This window comes from Rhagoletis pomonella, unplaced genomic scaffold (assembly GCF_013731165.1).
Source record: "Rhagoletis pomonella isolate Grant_MI unplaced genomic scaffold, Rhpom_1.0 Rhpom_scaffold_00013, whole genome shotgun sequence".
Taxonomy (NCBI): Eukaryota; Metazoa; Arthropoda; class Insecta; order Diptera; family Tephritidae; genus Rhagoletis; species Rhagoletis pomonella.
In genome coordinates this window covers 1,077,987-1,094,386 of record NW_023458567.1, presented here as the reverse complement: position 1 = coordinate 1,094,386, position 16,400 = coordinate 1,077,987, and the positions used below count along the sequence as shown (strand labels likewise).

The window sequence follows — 16,400 nt, the reverse complement described above, 5'->3', positions numbered from 1 at the left end:
GGACTTTAGAAGTGTATATAAACATATCACAACAATAATAGCCCAAGCGAAATTTTTGCAAAAGTAAAGCAAAGAAAATGACTTCACTCGTTTTCCTTTTAGTTTTCATTCAATTGTTTTCACGTACAACTGATTACTTTACAATCAAAAAAATGGTTACACACACAAGCACACATTTCTGTAAAAGCGCACTGCTTCACCGGCCGGTCGCGCCAACGCCAGCGCTTTGCCGGCCCGGCCCGGCCCGCATTGTCATAAAAGCGAGCAAAAGAAAAACAGAAAAAACCAATTCATTTTAATAACTGTTCTGCTTGTCAGCGCTAGTGTTAATTGTTGTTGTAATATACATATAAATATTTCTAGTTATTTACACATTTCATACGATATTGTGTTGATGGCACTAACGTCATACATATAATAAACAGTTAGCGCCAAAAATATGAATACCCTGACATTTTGACGATTTTATTTATTTATATTTTCCATACCCAATTTTTCTTAATTGTTTATAAAAATGTAATTCATTCAACAGCAAAAACCAGCAGAATAAATTTTTTCAATTTCATTTAGAACTCGGGGAAAATTAAAGATATACGAAAAAATTTTCATCACAATTTTCAACTTTTCAGTTCGATTTCTTAGATAAATTTTGAGTACGCAGTTTTGTAAATTATAGGTGCAAGTTTCAAGTCTCTAAAAATTGATTTTTGAGAATTTTTTCGTCAAGAGTGTTAAGCATTTTCTTCCATATTCCATATAACGCATGAACAATATCTATTTAAATTACTTATTCTTCTTCTTTTCTTTATTTTCTAAGACAGCGAATTGAAAAGTTGGAAATTTTTATGAGAATTTTTTCGTATCTATATCTTGAATTTTCCCGACTTCTATATGAAATGCTGCTGGTTTTTGCTGTTGAATGAATTATATTAAAAAAAAAAAGTAAGAAAAATTTGGTATGGAAAATATAAATAAATAAAATCGTCAAAACGTTAAGGTATTCATATTTTTGACGCTGACTGTACACGTATGTATGCACTCATATAACCTTACCAGCGAATTGATTGATAGTGGCACATACGTTGACAGGGCCAGGCATGATTATTATTATTTCAAAAATAAACAATCATACCTAAAGGGGAAAAAAACGTGAAAAAATACGCGTACATATAAGCTTTTATATATAAATGTACATTTTTATGTATTATATTTATACCTAGTTTTTAGCCCAGAGCCTACCCCACACCTTATACACTCTACGACTTTTCTACTCTACGACTTTTTATTTGAATTGCGCTACTCCTGCTATTACCTACTCGTAATTAGGTTGACTAGGGATTATTGTTGTTATCAGTGAAGTACAAAGTGCTTATGGGGCACTTATACTCTTAGTACCCTAGAGTTCTAAATTTCATTAATTGTGTCACTCACTTATCAGCCAACAACAATGTTGCAAACTCTGTTCGATATCGCAGAGCTAGTGACCATAAAATTATTTTAGAAAGTAAAAGTTTTTTGTATAGGAGAGGCAGAAAAAAATAAAAAAAGTGATGGGTAGTAAAGCTGGATTCGATATAGTAGAAATATACATATAAAGCAAATAGATTGTAGAGTTGCAAGTTGACTTCTCCACAATGCGTATTTAGATAATTCGAATGGAAAAAATAGCGACAAAGTTGAAACTTAGAACTCAGTTAATAATACCGGAAAAGGTTTCAAGACGACTCAAGTGCTATGAGCCGATCAAACGTGGTGCCTTATAATTAGAGTTCTTCAGACTTCAGTTCAGTACTCATAAAAAGGTTAGCATTGCCGGAAAATCCACTGAGAGAGCGACGGAAATTGTACGAGGAAAGGTTTTTCGAAAGCAACTGAGCGCAACCTTTTTCTAATTTTAAATCTACCTGGCAATGTAGACCGCGAACTGGAATACATACCTTCCTCAACTTGTATCGGTGTTTTACGTGGGTACCTGCCATGAAGGCCTAACCCTCAAAAGCACAATGGATCAATTCCAATGGCAGTGTGGGATGGGCACTTTAACCATCTTGGTTGGGCTCGAAGCCTATCTAAAGCCTCTACCGTTCTTTGGGTTCCGACACCCGGTTTGAATGCAACTCCACATCGAACCAACCAAAGCCGGTTCTACCCGCATTTGGGTGTTAAACCACAGCCACTACGAATACTCCCCGAGAGGTCGTACTCAGGAACAGACGGGAATAATGCTCAACTCGCTCGACTTGCTCAACTTGCTTCCAGTTGCGCAACTTGCATACTCATCTTCCTTTCTTCCTGTGCTGCCTCCCTTACCAGAGACAACTTCTCCTCAACATGCACACTCCACTTCCATTCTTTCTGTGTTGTTTCTCTTACCTAAAATCTACGTTCTTTGAGGCTTGCCACTTCAGCGAAAACTACAAATTTTAATTTTTATTAATCTTTTTTTTTTAGTATAGTATAAAATTTTCAGTCTAGTTGGTTTGAATCGCTCGGCGAAAGGAAGTATTTCTACTTTTTTACTCTGTAAACTATACAAATAGTTTTTATTCAAAAACGACCTATCTGTCTATAAAGCGAATTTACAAAAAGTCAATTAAAATATATTTCACACACGCGCGCGCATGTTATATAGCACGTGTGTACTTTTCCGTCCAATTCAACATACCAAGAGTTGCAGAAGCTCACCACACAATTTGAGCAAAGTCGCAAACCTAACTGTAATAAAGATGCACTGTAAAGTTTCCCCAACATACGGAGCTTTCATCGCCGTAAGAATGCATAAATATTACAGCTCACTGTTAACTCAACAGCGCAGCAAGAATTTAACGGAAGGGCTGTAAATGTTTTCAATTGAAAAATTAATTCAATCAACTGTTAAAATTCACTTAACATTCCCACTAGCATTCTGTTATTGCCTATTTTCCGGCCAAGACTGTTATTAACATGCATTTTTTTTTCTTTTTCAGCAACTTAACAATGCCGACTTCACCATCGACGACACCTTCGACATTGACCAGTTTGATGAAACACCCGCCACCAACGTCGCCGCTGCCAGTTCAAATGTGGCAGTGGCACGCAGCACGCGCGATCTCGACTCCCAATCTCTGCTCGAGGACGAACTACAGCCGGTCGCGGCCGAGGAGGATGCCGACGCCGACAGTTGGTTGATACAGGGTGTCAAGCGTGTGCGTCGCGAGCTTAGCCGCATCTTCGGCAAGGCGGAGGACAAGTCAGCCAAGCATTCGCATCACCGACGCGGCCATGGCGAAGGCGGCAAGGAAGCGCACAACAAGCATTCGAAGCACAAGGTGCACAGCGCTGGTGAAGGCAAGAAGCATCGCAACAAGCTTCAGCTGCATGGCAAGCACCGCGCCGGAAAACTGTTGCTCCAACGCCAACAGTCAGCGCAGGATATTGAGCACGAGGCGGCAGAGCATGTAGGAACCGCGAAGCAGCAGAAGAAGCTGGCGAAAAAACACTCGAAACGACAGAGCGACTACGATGGTTCCGGTGATGGTGATGAGGATTTCGGTGCCGCGCCTATGGCATTGTGTGAGTGCAAGTTGTTGTTGGGACTTGGCGCAACTGTTGCTAATGCATTTTTATTTATTTTCTCTTTTTTAGGGCGCACACAATTCATCATCAACGAGCCATGGAAAATTGCCTATTCCGACCAAAAGAGCACCGAATTTCTCGAACTGCACCGCCAATTGGAGATCTCTTTCCGCGAACTCTTCCATGGCACACACAATGATGAGGACCTTGACATCAGCCCGACCTTGTTGGCCGTACTGTGAGTAAACTAAGCGCACAAGATAGCAGCCTGAATGTAAACTTCATTTCTACTCTTGTCTTTCAACAGTCCACACAATGACAGCTACAAAATCTATGTGATCGTGCAGCTGGAACTGCCCGAAGAGGTCACAGATTTCGGAGAAGTGTTTGCCAATCAAATTGCTCGCTACCATCGTTTGGGCAGCTTGGGCGCCGACACTGACAGTCGCTACTATTTCAGACTTGTTCGCGGTAAGTGTGTTTGGGTCGGTAGATGCGCCACATTAGGAAGTAAGGACTGCTCGGCAGTTCTGTGAAAGCTCACCGCAGGTCTTGTAATTCTTTCTAGCGGGTTCTTCGTAGTTCAAATTTCTGCTATTTGATAAACTTATAGAGTTTTCTCTGGAAGTTTTGAGCCGTGGTAATTTCTATGATTAACAAAACAGCCGAAAAGTGTTTGTTTGGCTGAAATGTTTTGAAGCAAAGGTCGGTAGTCTTTTGCTTCGTTTTATACCTAACCTCTATGGGACCCCACTCCCCTTACTCTGACCTCCTAACTTTTTCGCCTTCTTACTTACCGTATGTAGTTGTTGAAATTGGTTTTTAGAATTGTTTAACAGTGACTTTACTTTTTCCAAAACACGTAACATTGAGCCTGGTACTCAAAAATTTATGTCTATTTCGTGAAGATTTAAAAAATTGAATAGGGTATAAAAAAAGGAACCCAAAAGAAATTCTGCTCTCAAGTAGAGGAGAATTTATGCATTTTTTGTAACGGTGTAGGGGGCTAAAACCGAGTCAACTTCATTTGAGTCATCTTCATTTTTGGTTCAAAGCCATTGACATCAACACAAATTTCTCTTCTCCTCACCATCATCCAAAGTTTTCACTAAATCCGCCTTGAACTTTCGTCATTAGACATCAGTGAGCCAATCGATTACGAGTATGAGCGCGAAAATGGCGGCGAGTTTAATGCAGAAGACAACGGTGCCGATGGCGGTTTCGGGGCTGAGGAAGAAGAAGACAACGGTGTTATCGATGAGGCCACACCCGCGTACCAGTACGATTGTGATCACAACCCGAATGGCCAATTCCAGTGCTCAGATGGTTCACTAATAGCTTGCACTGAACACTGCAACCGCTACCCCGATTGTGCGGATGGCTCTGACGAAGACGCTGATTTATGTGGCCCGATCTATGAGGAAGAAGATCGCCGTCAGGCAGAACAAGATGCGCGTCAGCGTGCCGAAGAAGAGGAACGAAGACGTGATGAGGAGCATCGCCGAGCTTTAGAAGCAGAAGCACGCCGTCACGCTGAGGAAGAAGATGAAGCGTTACGTTTGGCGGAACGAGAAGAAGATGAGCGCCGACGTGCTGAAGAGGAACATCGTCGTCGCTTAGAACAATTAGATGAAGAACGCCGACGCGTCGAAGCAGAGCAAGGCGAAAGTATCAATTCCGTACAGCCAACCAAAGATGATGATGCGGATGAACTAGAAGAAGAGGAGCGCCGTAGGGCTGAACAAGAGGAAGAAGAAGAGCGGCATCGCGCTGAACAAGAAAAACAAGAGCGCCTTCGTGCCGAGCAAGAGGAAGAAGAAGAGCGACGTCGCGCTGAACAAGAAGAACAGGAGCGCCGCCGTGTCGAGCAAGAGGAAGAAGAGCGACGTCGCGCTGAGTATGAAGAGCGTCGTCATGCTGAAGATGAACGTCTACGTGCTGAAGAAGAAGAAGCTGAACGCCGTCGCGCTGAATACGAAAGTGGCCGAGGTAGCGTCTATGCGCCGACTAAAGTCCGCAAATCAATAATTTTTTAGTACTCATTGAAGCAAGCTTTTCTAGACCTAAGTGCTTAACATATTACTGAAAAAGAGCAACGCTTAGCGGCCTAGCTCCAATGTTGACTGCAATGCGGCTGTAAAAAACGCTTTATTAACATAGAACGCGCTAACTAATTACCGGGTTATTTTGTATTTATAGCTAAAAGCTAACCAAACTAACTTATAAACTAACCGTTATAAATAATTGGAAAAGCTGATATTGCGTTTTATAAGTGATAACAGCAAAGGGGCTTAGGATACTAACGGTCGTTAACTTAAACTTTTTTCCTCTTTCTATTTGACGACTTTTTGTAACTGGAGCTTTCACTCACAAATATAGCTTTCGCTAGAGCTTTCATCAGTTACCTTAGCGCAAGTTTCAAACTGGGTCTGTTGTCCCTTCAAAAATAGAGCTTTCGTGTGCCGAGCTTTTTAAAGCTATCTTTATGTAGACGTGAGAGGAGTAACAGGTCTCTTACCCATTACTTCTTTCAATCAATAATGGTCATCTACGGATACTACTCTGTGCACGTCTATATAAAGTGTACAAAAAGCTCACTCAAGCCGATGCCAGTTTGAGTCATATCTTCTTCGCTTACTAAAGCTCATTCAAAGCTTTCAGGTGTAATTAACTTTCGAAAACTTAACCCTTAACAATATGGTCGGTACAATCCCAATGCAATGGGAACTTTGGCGTCTCTTAAAGCTCAACAAAGTTTATTTTAAAGCTTTACCTAACTTTTACTTATCTTTGGTTAATATTTTACTTATTAGTTATTTAATTTATTCTTTCGTTATTATTTTACTCAGCTCGATATTCATCTAAATCAATACACATACATACACTAAAACATTACTCGGGTTCAATAAAATTGCAATGCTTTTTACTTGCTCACATCCCCAAACATCACATTCAGTGCTTTTCTTCAGTCGGAATCATCGTTTAATTGGTTTTATAAAAGTTTCATAAAATTATATACAGAAGCGCTCTCATTAACATGCTCATCTCTGCACCTCACTCCCTCATACCCAAATTTTTCACATCCTGTCTCTGACCCGAACTCATTCCTCAAAACACTGAGCTAATCTACCCGCCTACCATTTTCTTTCACCACTCTTTCACATTTTGTCCTCAATCACCCATTTATGTGTCGCTCTCCATTACTCTGTGATCGTCTATTCCAAACTGTGTCATCTGTGTGTGTTCGTATTTAGTTTCCTCTGTATTTCCTACGTTACAAACGCTTACTACCGCTCTTCACCTTTATGTGTTGTGTGTTGGGTGAAATAAATTACCCCTTGTTTTTACTTACATAGTTTTTATGTCTCCTCTGTGCTCGCACGCTCTTTGTACGCTTTACCAACGCGCGATTTACCTTGTAATCCGACGTCTGTCGGCAAAGTGGATATTTTCAATTTCTCTCTGATTAGCATTTTCCAATTTCGCTTTGATAACTGCAGACAACTACAACGTCATACAACCATGGCAGCCCCAACCCACCGAGGAACCCGAAGACGTTTCTCATATCACACCAGACTTTGATGAGGGTTCTGGCGACAATGGGCATGGCATATCGACCGATCGTTCCACGCTCTTCACACCGTTCGGTTGCCGTGGTGACGCTTCGTTCACCTGCTCCGAAAGCGGTGTGCAGATCTGTGACGAGCAGCGCTGTGACGACCACGAAGACTGTCCCGACGGAGAAGACGAAGTTGGCTGCTCAGAGGATGAACCTGTCGATGGAGGCGAAGGCGAGGGCGATGAATATGAAAAGGGTATAATTTTGTATGTGTGTGTGCGTGGCGTCACATCAGCGCATTCAAACAAACTCCAGAAAAATAAATGTCCTCAAATAATTGTGCCCCTTTATGAAAGTAACAGAAACCCCCAATCCTTTTCCCGAACCCCAAAATCTGTGTCCCCACTACACCACTACACACAAACCATTTACAATAAGTTGCTGTAGCTCATCTGTGTTGTCCTTAGCATAAATACGTAGCCTGTTTGCTAGGGTTGCCAAGTGAATATTAGCGAAAATTATAAAATTAAGACACTCAGTCCTTGAACTCTTCCAAATTTTCTGGCATTAAACTTTGGCAACCGAAAAAGTAGCAAAAACTAAAAGTTAGAGAATTTAAAATGCGTCAACTGTAAAAATTCCGAACTTCAGAATCGTCGCACTTTTGCATAGTGTATAAAATTAAAAGTATTCCTTAGAAATTAAAAAAAAAATATATATTAATACTAACCAATGTGACCAAAGTACAAATTTGCAAATTTTATTTTTTAAATATTTAAAAATTTCACTGTAAATATTTTCGTGCAATTAGTTAAATTTTTTATATATTCAGTTTCTTTTGTATTTTTTTATATTTCTCATTTGTACATTTTCATCTCAGTTTGTCTGTACGAGAGTCGCAATTTTTTCTCTCTCTCTCTCTCTCTAACCACATCATGAATGAACCTATTAACCGCCGACTGTTTTGTGACTTCGTTTACTAATCGTTACTTACCCGAATGTTTTCAGTTTGTGCTGAATACGAATTTAAATGTGATGAACGTTGTTTGCCCCGTGAATACCTGTGTAATGGCGCACGTGAATGTCTCGACGGCAGCGATGAGGCGAACTGCCCGACAGAGGAAGAACAGGGTAAGTGAGGTCCTTCTATGTATTGTGAATATGTGTAGTATATTTTTTCATTATGGCTGCGTTTCTTTATACATTCCGGATAATCCCATTTCACAGCCGGAATAAAAAGAATGCGTTTGAAATATACGTCAACATATCATCAGGAATGTTCTAAAGAATAAATAAACAAAAAAGTTTATTCCAAACGTTCAGAATGAATAAAGAAATGCAGCCTATATGTTTTGTGTTATTCTTCTGATAACAAGAAAACTTATTCCGACCTATCCACAGTGTTGATTAAATTCAGACATTCTTACGTTATCGAAATATCAGAAAGTATTATTTTAGTGGGCCAAACTACATATGTAACTACCATTACCACACCAAATGCTCTCTTAGTCTTATTAAGAAGTAATATTTGTCATTTTAAATAGCGGAAACCATACCGATTTCGATAACGATATCATAATTATATCGATAAAAAATCGATAAGGATGTTGATAATGTATCGATAACGATAAAGATAAGTTTATCGACAACCGATAATATCAGTTATTCCTTTTAGGGCCAAATTCACAGTGCGTAGTTAACCACTGATAAGAGTTTAACTATTGATTTTCATATTCACAACGCTCAGTTAACAAAAGTTTAAACCAGCATGTCCCCATAGCTAAACTCTTGTGAAATAATTTTTTTTGTGGAACGAATTTCAAATTTGAATAGAAAAGTATTGATTTTAAGAATTTGTATATTTTCAGGCGATACGAATTTCCATAGTTAACTATGTGACTCTGAATATAAATTCATAATTAAACTCTTGTTGGTGGTTAAGTTAACAATGGTTTAACTAAACACTGTGAATTCGGCCCTTAGAGGATGTCAGCTGCGACCACAGATTTATTGTGCTTTAATAATTCATCACAACTCGTCTAACCCGAAGTTCCGAGTGATACTAAAATTGTTCTGGGACGGCGAAGAGCGAATGTACGTTGCCATCGTTCTAATTTCGTGAGGTTTCGTGGCCTACCATAGCCGGCCCGACAATAAAAATTGAGCAATACCTGCAAAATATTTAGTGATATAAATACAGTGCATAAATACAATTTATTTTACTGATTTCACTTGTATGAATTTCTAAATAAAATTGCTGGTGGCAAAATCTGGTCATTACGCATATTTTTGCAGCTAAAAGTAATGTACGAAAATAGTTCAATGTGCAAGGAGAAATTATGCAAAAAATTTAGAAATGTAAAATTTACCAAACATCTGGAAACTTTGAAAGGCTATTTATAAAAGCATGCAATGCAAAATATAGAAACACACGAACGATTTCTTGATTTTGCGCAATATTAGAAAATACACGAATTTTTCGCATAAATCCAAAAAAAAAAAAATACAAAATGCAGTCAACAAAGCGTAGCGAAGCATGTCAATTCAAATGGCAGTAGAAATGCGGCACAAGTGAATTATTCAATTCATTTTCAAATAGAGGACACGAAAATTTGCGAGCTTAATGACTGACTATATCAAAAAAAAATAAATAAAAATTGTATAGAAAAAATTAAAAAAAAAAAATCGTTTAAATCCTATCAATCATTCGTGGTGAAAAAGTGTAACACCAAATTACAAATACGCGTGAACTCATAACTACAACAAGCAAATATTTAAACTACAAACTTACACCCACACATTACCCAACTATATTACATACATACTATATATGTATATCTACTTCTATGTATACATACATACATCTGTACGTAGGACAAGTATTTATGCTGGCTTATATCATAAAATCAAACTGCATTGTGTGATGATAAAAACAAAATTTGTAGCAGATTAAAATTACACGCTTACTTTTGATATGCATGTATGTATGTATGTATGTATGTACATATGTAAACCCTCAGCCCTCCACCTCCTGCGCCAAAACGCCTCCAACTACTGGTGTCGAGTGGCGAGTGTCGAAAGTTGAATTCCATTTCAGCAATCACACCCAGTGGGCAGGATCTGTCCCAGCTAGTGGCTTAAGGAGCAGCGAGCGTTCTATGTTTGTGTGGCTATATATGTATGTTCGTGTGTGCAAGCACTGTGTATGGGCGTGTTGCTTGCTTTGTCGCTTTGTTGCTTTATTTTCCGACTTTTTCGTCGTTTCGTTGGTCGTGTCCTTGCTTGTTGACACTCACTTTCATTTGTTGCAAGCAAAGTTGTTGGCTTTGTGGGTGGATTTGTAAACTTTCCCGCAGAGATTTATCTGCATGCTGTGTACTTTAGCGAAACAGAAAGTGTCAAAAAAGTGAGTGAAAATAGCAATTGAAAATGTGTTTTTTGGCAGATTTAAAATTTTCAACTAACTCCTAATGAGTGAATATCAAAACAAAAAACAAAAAAAAATGAGGTTGTGGCATACTAAGAGGCACTTGAAATAACGATGTAGTAGCAAGCATGAATAAGAAGATGTAAAGCGGCCCTTCAAGGCACTGGAAACGCTGGTTCTGCCCCAAATTTGTACATTTATTTGTGTCCTATAGACTGGGTTACAAATAAATATTTTGTAAAAGTCCTCTCGACGGCAGCTTTTAAACAAGTAAAAACTTGTTTCCTTTTTTTTCATATGCGATCGCCCCAGTCCAAAGTTCTAATATAGGTTCAGAGTTTAGTATTATAGGCTCAAGTTTAGAGAGAAACGCCAGATATATCCGCGACCTCAAATGTGTTTGTATAATAAGATTTTCCAAATTCCTTTTTGTCTTAAAAGAGTAGGTCGTATGCTCTTCGATGACAAACCAAGAGAAACATAGTCCTCCGTGCAAACATACATATGTATAAATATCATAGACATCTCCTGTCCGAGGAAAGTAGATTTACAGGCCAATTGTGGCAGCTGTCTTTTAACTCAGCACAGTCTTCCGAAAGACAAACGAGGAGGTCTTAGCTATATGCTTTTCGCCTTTTAGCAATCAGTTTTTTTTAATTAAATTAAATTTTTTTTTTCCTTTTAAAACAATAAAAATTAATAATAGCAATCAGTTACTGCTGCATGCATATGTCAATAATACCCGACCCTACCCTCAGCCCATTTCTGCAAATAATTTTTTATTTTTTTTTTGAAACATTGCAAATATTTTTTGCGACAACACTTCATAACAACTTTATTGCATTCGAACACTTTGTTTTGATTAAATTTTTAGCAAGAGAGCAATTTTAAAAGTAATGAGTTTTCGCACTTTCGCTAGACAAATAAGCATCGCTCTTCGTTTTTACATGCCAAAGTAAAACACTCCCAGCGGACAAATTCGCACACACACGCCTTCTTGGCAGAGACGAAACGCAAAAAACAAGCACCCACAAAACACTATAAAATAGTAGCATACATATGTTTTGAATGCGCGTTACAATAAATTTTGTGGCAAGTGCGAAAGTGTAAAATTAATATTTTGCACAATTTTGCACTTGTTTTTTCTTTCAATTTTCAATGGTAAAATTTTCATTACAGAAAATTTACATACAAAATGGCAAAAAGTGCTGTTGCAAGTTTAAGTGTTCGAGTTTATAGCTGCATAACGGTGCATTGTAATTGATTTCATCGCTTTTGCTAAGAGTTTTTATTGCTTTATTGTGGAATTTAAATAGAAAATTCTGTTTAGAAGCAAATCGCTTCGTTGGGGCACCAATATATTTTTACATTGCAGATGATGCATTCAGTTGCATGGGCTTCTTAATGCATTCTGAGCGTGAAACTTTCGATTTTGCGTTTTTCACGCGCAATAAATTTGGTAAATATTCGCAGTTGCAACAATGCGCTGGCATGCCACCATAATGTGGTAAGTTTCACATAGCATAAATAGCACAGAATTGGTGTTGCAAGCACTTAAATGTGATTGCTCAAGTATTCTTCCGAAGCTCATTTTGAAATGAAGCCACCGAATATTATTCCAAAATAATTTTCTTCGAACCACATTTATTGGATAACTAGAATCCATGCAACAGTTGCCTTCCTTTCAACAGGCAATCACTCACGCTATTTGGCAGCATCAACACCAACCAACACCTGTGCGCCGCACACAGCACGTGCTATGGCAGTCGCGCGCCAGCCGGCTTTTGTTTACCAAATCGACGCTTGACGCCGCGCGCAGCCAACTTCAGCCTTCGATGCTGCTACACTTCGGCCACTTCCGGCGTCAATCAGCAGCGTACAGCAAAAGTTAGGTTCTGCTAACAACAACATTGCCTTAGCAGCGCCGCTGTGCGCTCTGTTAGGGTGCTGTAAACGTTAGCTGCTCTGCTGCGCCACTAAACAACCTGAAAGCGTCGTCGACTGGCAGCGGGCCTCGGCTGGGCGCTGCTGGTCGTGCGCGCACGAACGCTGGAGTTTTCCGCTGTCGGCGCTGTGTCATTACGATTTTCATTGCTGCCACGCGCTGCGCCGTGCTTTGTTGTTTGCTTCACAACGAGTTTGTTTGGCTTTGCCTTTGATTAGCTCTGGCGCTGACTTTGGCATCGCAGCATTTGCAAAGCGTTGACTTTTCTGGATCAACACGAACGCCTCGTCGCAGTGTGGCATTTTCAAATGTTTCAGTCCAACTGCAGACGTGAGCTCGTGCGAAAGCTTCGTGCGCTGAAAACGCTAAAAACACTTTTGTGCCGGCTACACTGAATATTCTTTTAAAGCAAAGAAAATTACAGAGACTTGTTGGCGCGGATGTTAAAAACAAAAAATAAACCTTTGAAAAAGTTCCAAAAAAATATTACAAAAATAGTGAAAAAATTGCCGAAAATTCTTTAAATCGTTGACTGTGGTAATTTTTCTATAATTTTTTAAGAAAAAGTTTCAAGGATGCCGCAAACCCATATCCTTTGAAACGCTTTCTAAAAACAGAAGAAAAAACAAGAAACTCGAAAAAATATAAACAAAATACATATTTTTCTGCCAAGTGTAAGAAAGCAACGAAAAAATGCATTTAAATGACATTCGCTAAATGACAGTCGAACATTTTCAACGTTTCCGATTTGTTGCATGCCGTTAACAGAAAATACCTTGAACACAAAAAAAGGATTCAAATTTAATGAAAACGCATTTTTGTGAAAACCCAAGAGATTTGCTAGCACTTTTACTCAATCAAATTGTGCGGAAATGCCAAAAGAAAGAAGAAAGTGTGACAGTGAAAATCCTTAACTGTGGCGAAATGCGAATTCGAATTTAACGTTCTACTACCTTTACTGTTATTTTTTTTGTCTGATTTTCTAGCATTTGTGCGAGCACTATTGTACTCAAGTGCTGCAGGTGGACAAATGTGAACAGGATGCATTTGCTTGTATGCTTCATTGTGTGTTTATGGCGGTTGCAGAAAAATTAGAAAAATACGAATATAAAAAAAGTTTAACTGTTTTTTATTAAAAAGTTTCAAATGCGAGCCAAAGTGTAAATGAAGTGTGTGAAGAGCGAAACGGTTGAAAAATGGGGGAAGAAGGTTTTACGATTTGGTGCAGAAAATTTTACACAAACACTATTTAAAAGCAGCTTTTTTATCGTCGCTGAAACACTTTGCTACACTGTGTCGAATTTGATTACCACAAAAGGGTTTTCCGGCAGCAGCAAAACTTTTGAATTATTTCTACCCAAAAGAATGTGTTTCATCGTTGAGGAAATAAACAAATGTCTGAAATAAAAACTAAAAAATATAAAAATTTGAAAAAATAAAAATTTTTTAAAATTCATAATTTTGTTAGAATTCACAATTTGAATATTAAAAAGACATTAAAGCCGAATTTCCACTAGGACCAGTGGTAAAGTTTTTAGTGACAACTTTGGTATAAAATTTTTTTGTTAATAAAATTTTTTGTTAGTTAATGTCTAGTGGAAATTCGATATACATAACTTCAAAGTCTCGAGAAAATACTGCATATTTTTTTTAATTTTCGCAGGGATTTCACATTTTACTTCACAAGAATTTCCACCATCCTTCTGCAAATATTTTTGAAAAAAGGAAATAATTTTTACAGATTTTTTAGTGCCCAACTTTTGCAATAAAATTTTTGAATTTTTGAAAATTCGATATAACTGCAAAAATTAAAAAAAAAACTGCATATTGTTTTCAAAATTTTCACAGGTATTAAAATTTGTTTGTTTTAACTCATTTACTTTAGCTTTGTTTTATTGAAAAATTGGCATTTCTTATATAATGGAGGATACCAAAATTGTCCACCCTTTTACTTTTCTAAAAAGCTTTTATGTGACAGGCATTTTCATATCTTTCCTTCTAAACATTTTTTTGAGAAATATATTTTTTATTTAAAATTTTTTTTTTATATAAAAAATTCATCTTAACTTTTTCTTAAATGCTTACAACAATTTGATATTTTTTTAAACAACTTTGTTATGAATTTCTTCGAATTTCAAAGAACAGCTTATACCGAATTTCATAAAAAAATACTTTTTTTAGATTTCTTGCAAAACAAAATCTTTTGGTTCGAAATCTGTTTTGACATGCTTTTTCCCGTTTTGATGTATTATTTTTTTAATTTCGTATTTTTTTAATTCAAAATTCAAATATTTTTGCCGATGTATTAAAAAAAAAACTGCCTCCGTATTTAATTTATTCGATGTTGCGAAATCAAAAGGATTTCTTTTAATTCTTCACTAATTATTTCATGTTCGATATTCTGGTTCTTATTCATATTTTACTGCATTTTTTGTTATTTTGTTTTGAGTTAAAATCTAGTTCTACATCTTGAATTCTTGTTTTTTTTTTTGTTTTTAAATATATTCTCCGAGTTGCTAAGTTTTTATTTCCAGGACGAATAAAATTTCTTTCTACAGATACATTGTTGGCACCGAGAAGTTATTTTTCCATAGAAAGTTTCGAACTTTTTTGCTAATTCTATGTACATATGGAGCTGTTTAGTTCTTTTAAAACCGAAAAATTACCAGTCACTTACCAGCAAAAAAACCCCCTTCGCCACTGACTCTCCAATCTGTGTATGAAATTTTTTACAAATTTAGCTATCAATCCAACCATAATCATTCCCATTAAAGCCAAATACATTTAAAACATTTTTGAAACATTTTTAAAACCACATTGAGTGCCACACACACACGTATAGACACTCACATAGATGTTGCTCAAACACTAAATCCTTAGCGAAAGAATTTGTGGAGATGTATCTACTTGTAAGCCATCAACGAAAACGATCACTTCACAGTTTAGCGCATTGACGCTAAAATCATAAAGTGCCAACAACATGCGCAATGGCGTTGCGCTTACAGTAAAAAGGGTGCCGGATGGCGCAATTTATTGCATCGCAAAGTAATCAAAGACCACTGCGTCATCAAAAAAAGCAAGGAAAGAAAAAAAAAAGGCCAGCTATTCAGTGGCGAATGAGCGCCATCAATGACATCATTGATGAAAGGCAGCAGTCAATATGCTCGTCTTTACAGAAAGCGGAAAGCAAACGCGGGGGTGGGCTGCCACTGATGGAAGAATTTTTATTTCATTAGAAACTATGTACTCACTTTTAATTTTTTTTATTATTTTCTTCTCTTAATCCGTGCTCCATTTAGTCGATAATTCGTATGCAGTGGTGAATTATGTTTATTTGTGTTGCATAAATAAAAGCTCTGTGGCTTTGCTTTTACTTCACATGCATACATACGTGTGTATGTATCTCCAATTGGTTGTTGGGTTTCCGCTGTGGCATGCAGCGCCATCAATTTACTCACACGCTTGCAGCTGGCATTGCATTAGCTCAAGAATTTAAAAGTTATTTTGAAAATTTTTAATTAGATGAGCAATTTTTTTGGTTCGGTTTGGTGGTTTTGGGAAGATTTTTGATGTGGAAAACTTTGCTGTTGTATATCTACAAAAAAAAAAACAAGACAGTCAAATTATGGTAGCAGATAGATTTTAGACTAAATTTTGTGTGCGCGAGAAATTTATGTAGTGTTAAGAGCTACTTAATTTTGTGTTTGAAATTTTGTAAAAAGAAGTCCCAATGTTAAAAAAGAAATTTTCATAAAAATTTATGGGATGCTTTTCATTTCATGGCATATACAAAAATAGATGGCATATCACATTTCTCTTTCTTCATTTAAAAAAATTTAAAACGTGCGCCTTATTGACGTTAAAATTTCTGTTATTTGAAATTGTGTAAAGATTTTTTAATGGGCTTGAAATTC

General features: G+C 37.4%; 1 protein-coding gene across 16 annotated transcripts in view; it reads left to right on the top strand.

Annotated features, from left to right (window-relative positions):
- LOC118748447 (basement membrane-specific heparan sulfate proteoglycan core protein) overlaps window positions 1–16,400 on the top strand; it is a 219,569-nt gene that overhangs the window by 97,938 nt on the left and 105,231 nt on the right. For 14 of the 16 annotated variants that reach the window (XM_036482885.1, XM_036482876.1, XM_036482888.1 and 11 more), the window contains 6 exons: window positions 2,967–3,552; window positions 3,625–3,793; window positions 3,863–4,026; window positions 4,693–5,544; window positions 7,056–7,370; window positions 8,123–8,245. In XM_036482885.1, the coding sequence (XP_036338778.1) occupies window positions 3,543–3,552; window positions 3,625–3,793; window positions 3,863–4,026; window positions 4,693–5,544; window positions 7,056–7,370; window positions 8,123–8,245 (1,633 nt within the window). In that variant the 5' untranslated portion in view covers window positions 2,967–3,542. The remainder of the gene's footprint in view (window positions 1–2,966; window positions 3,553–3,624; window positions 3,794–3,862; window positions 4,027–4,692; window positions 5,545–7,055; window positions 7,371–8,122; window positions 8,246–16,400) is intronic. The other 2 variants (XM_036482887.1, XM_036482881.1) reach the window with 2 other exon arrangements.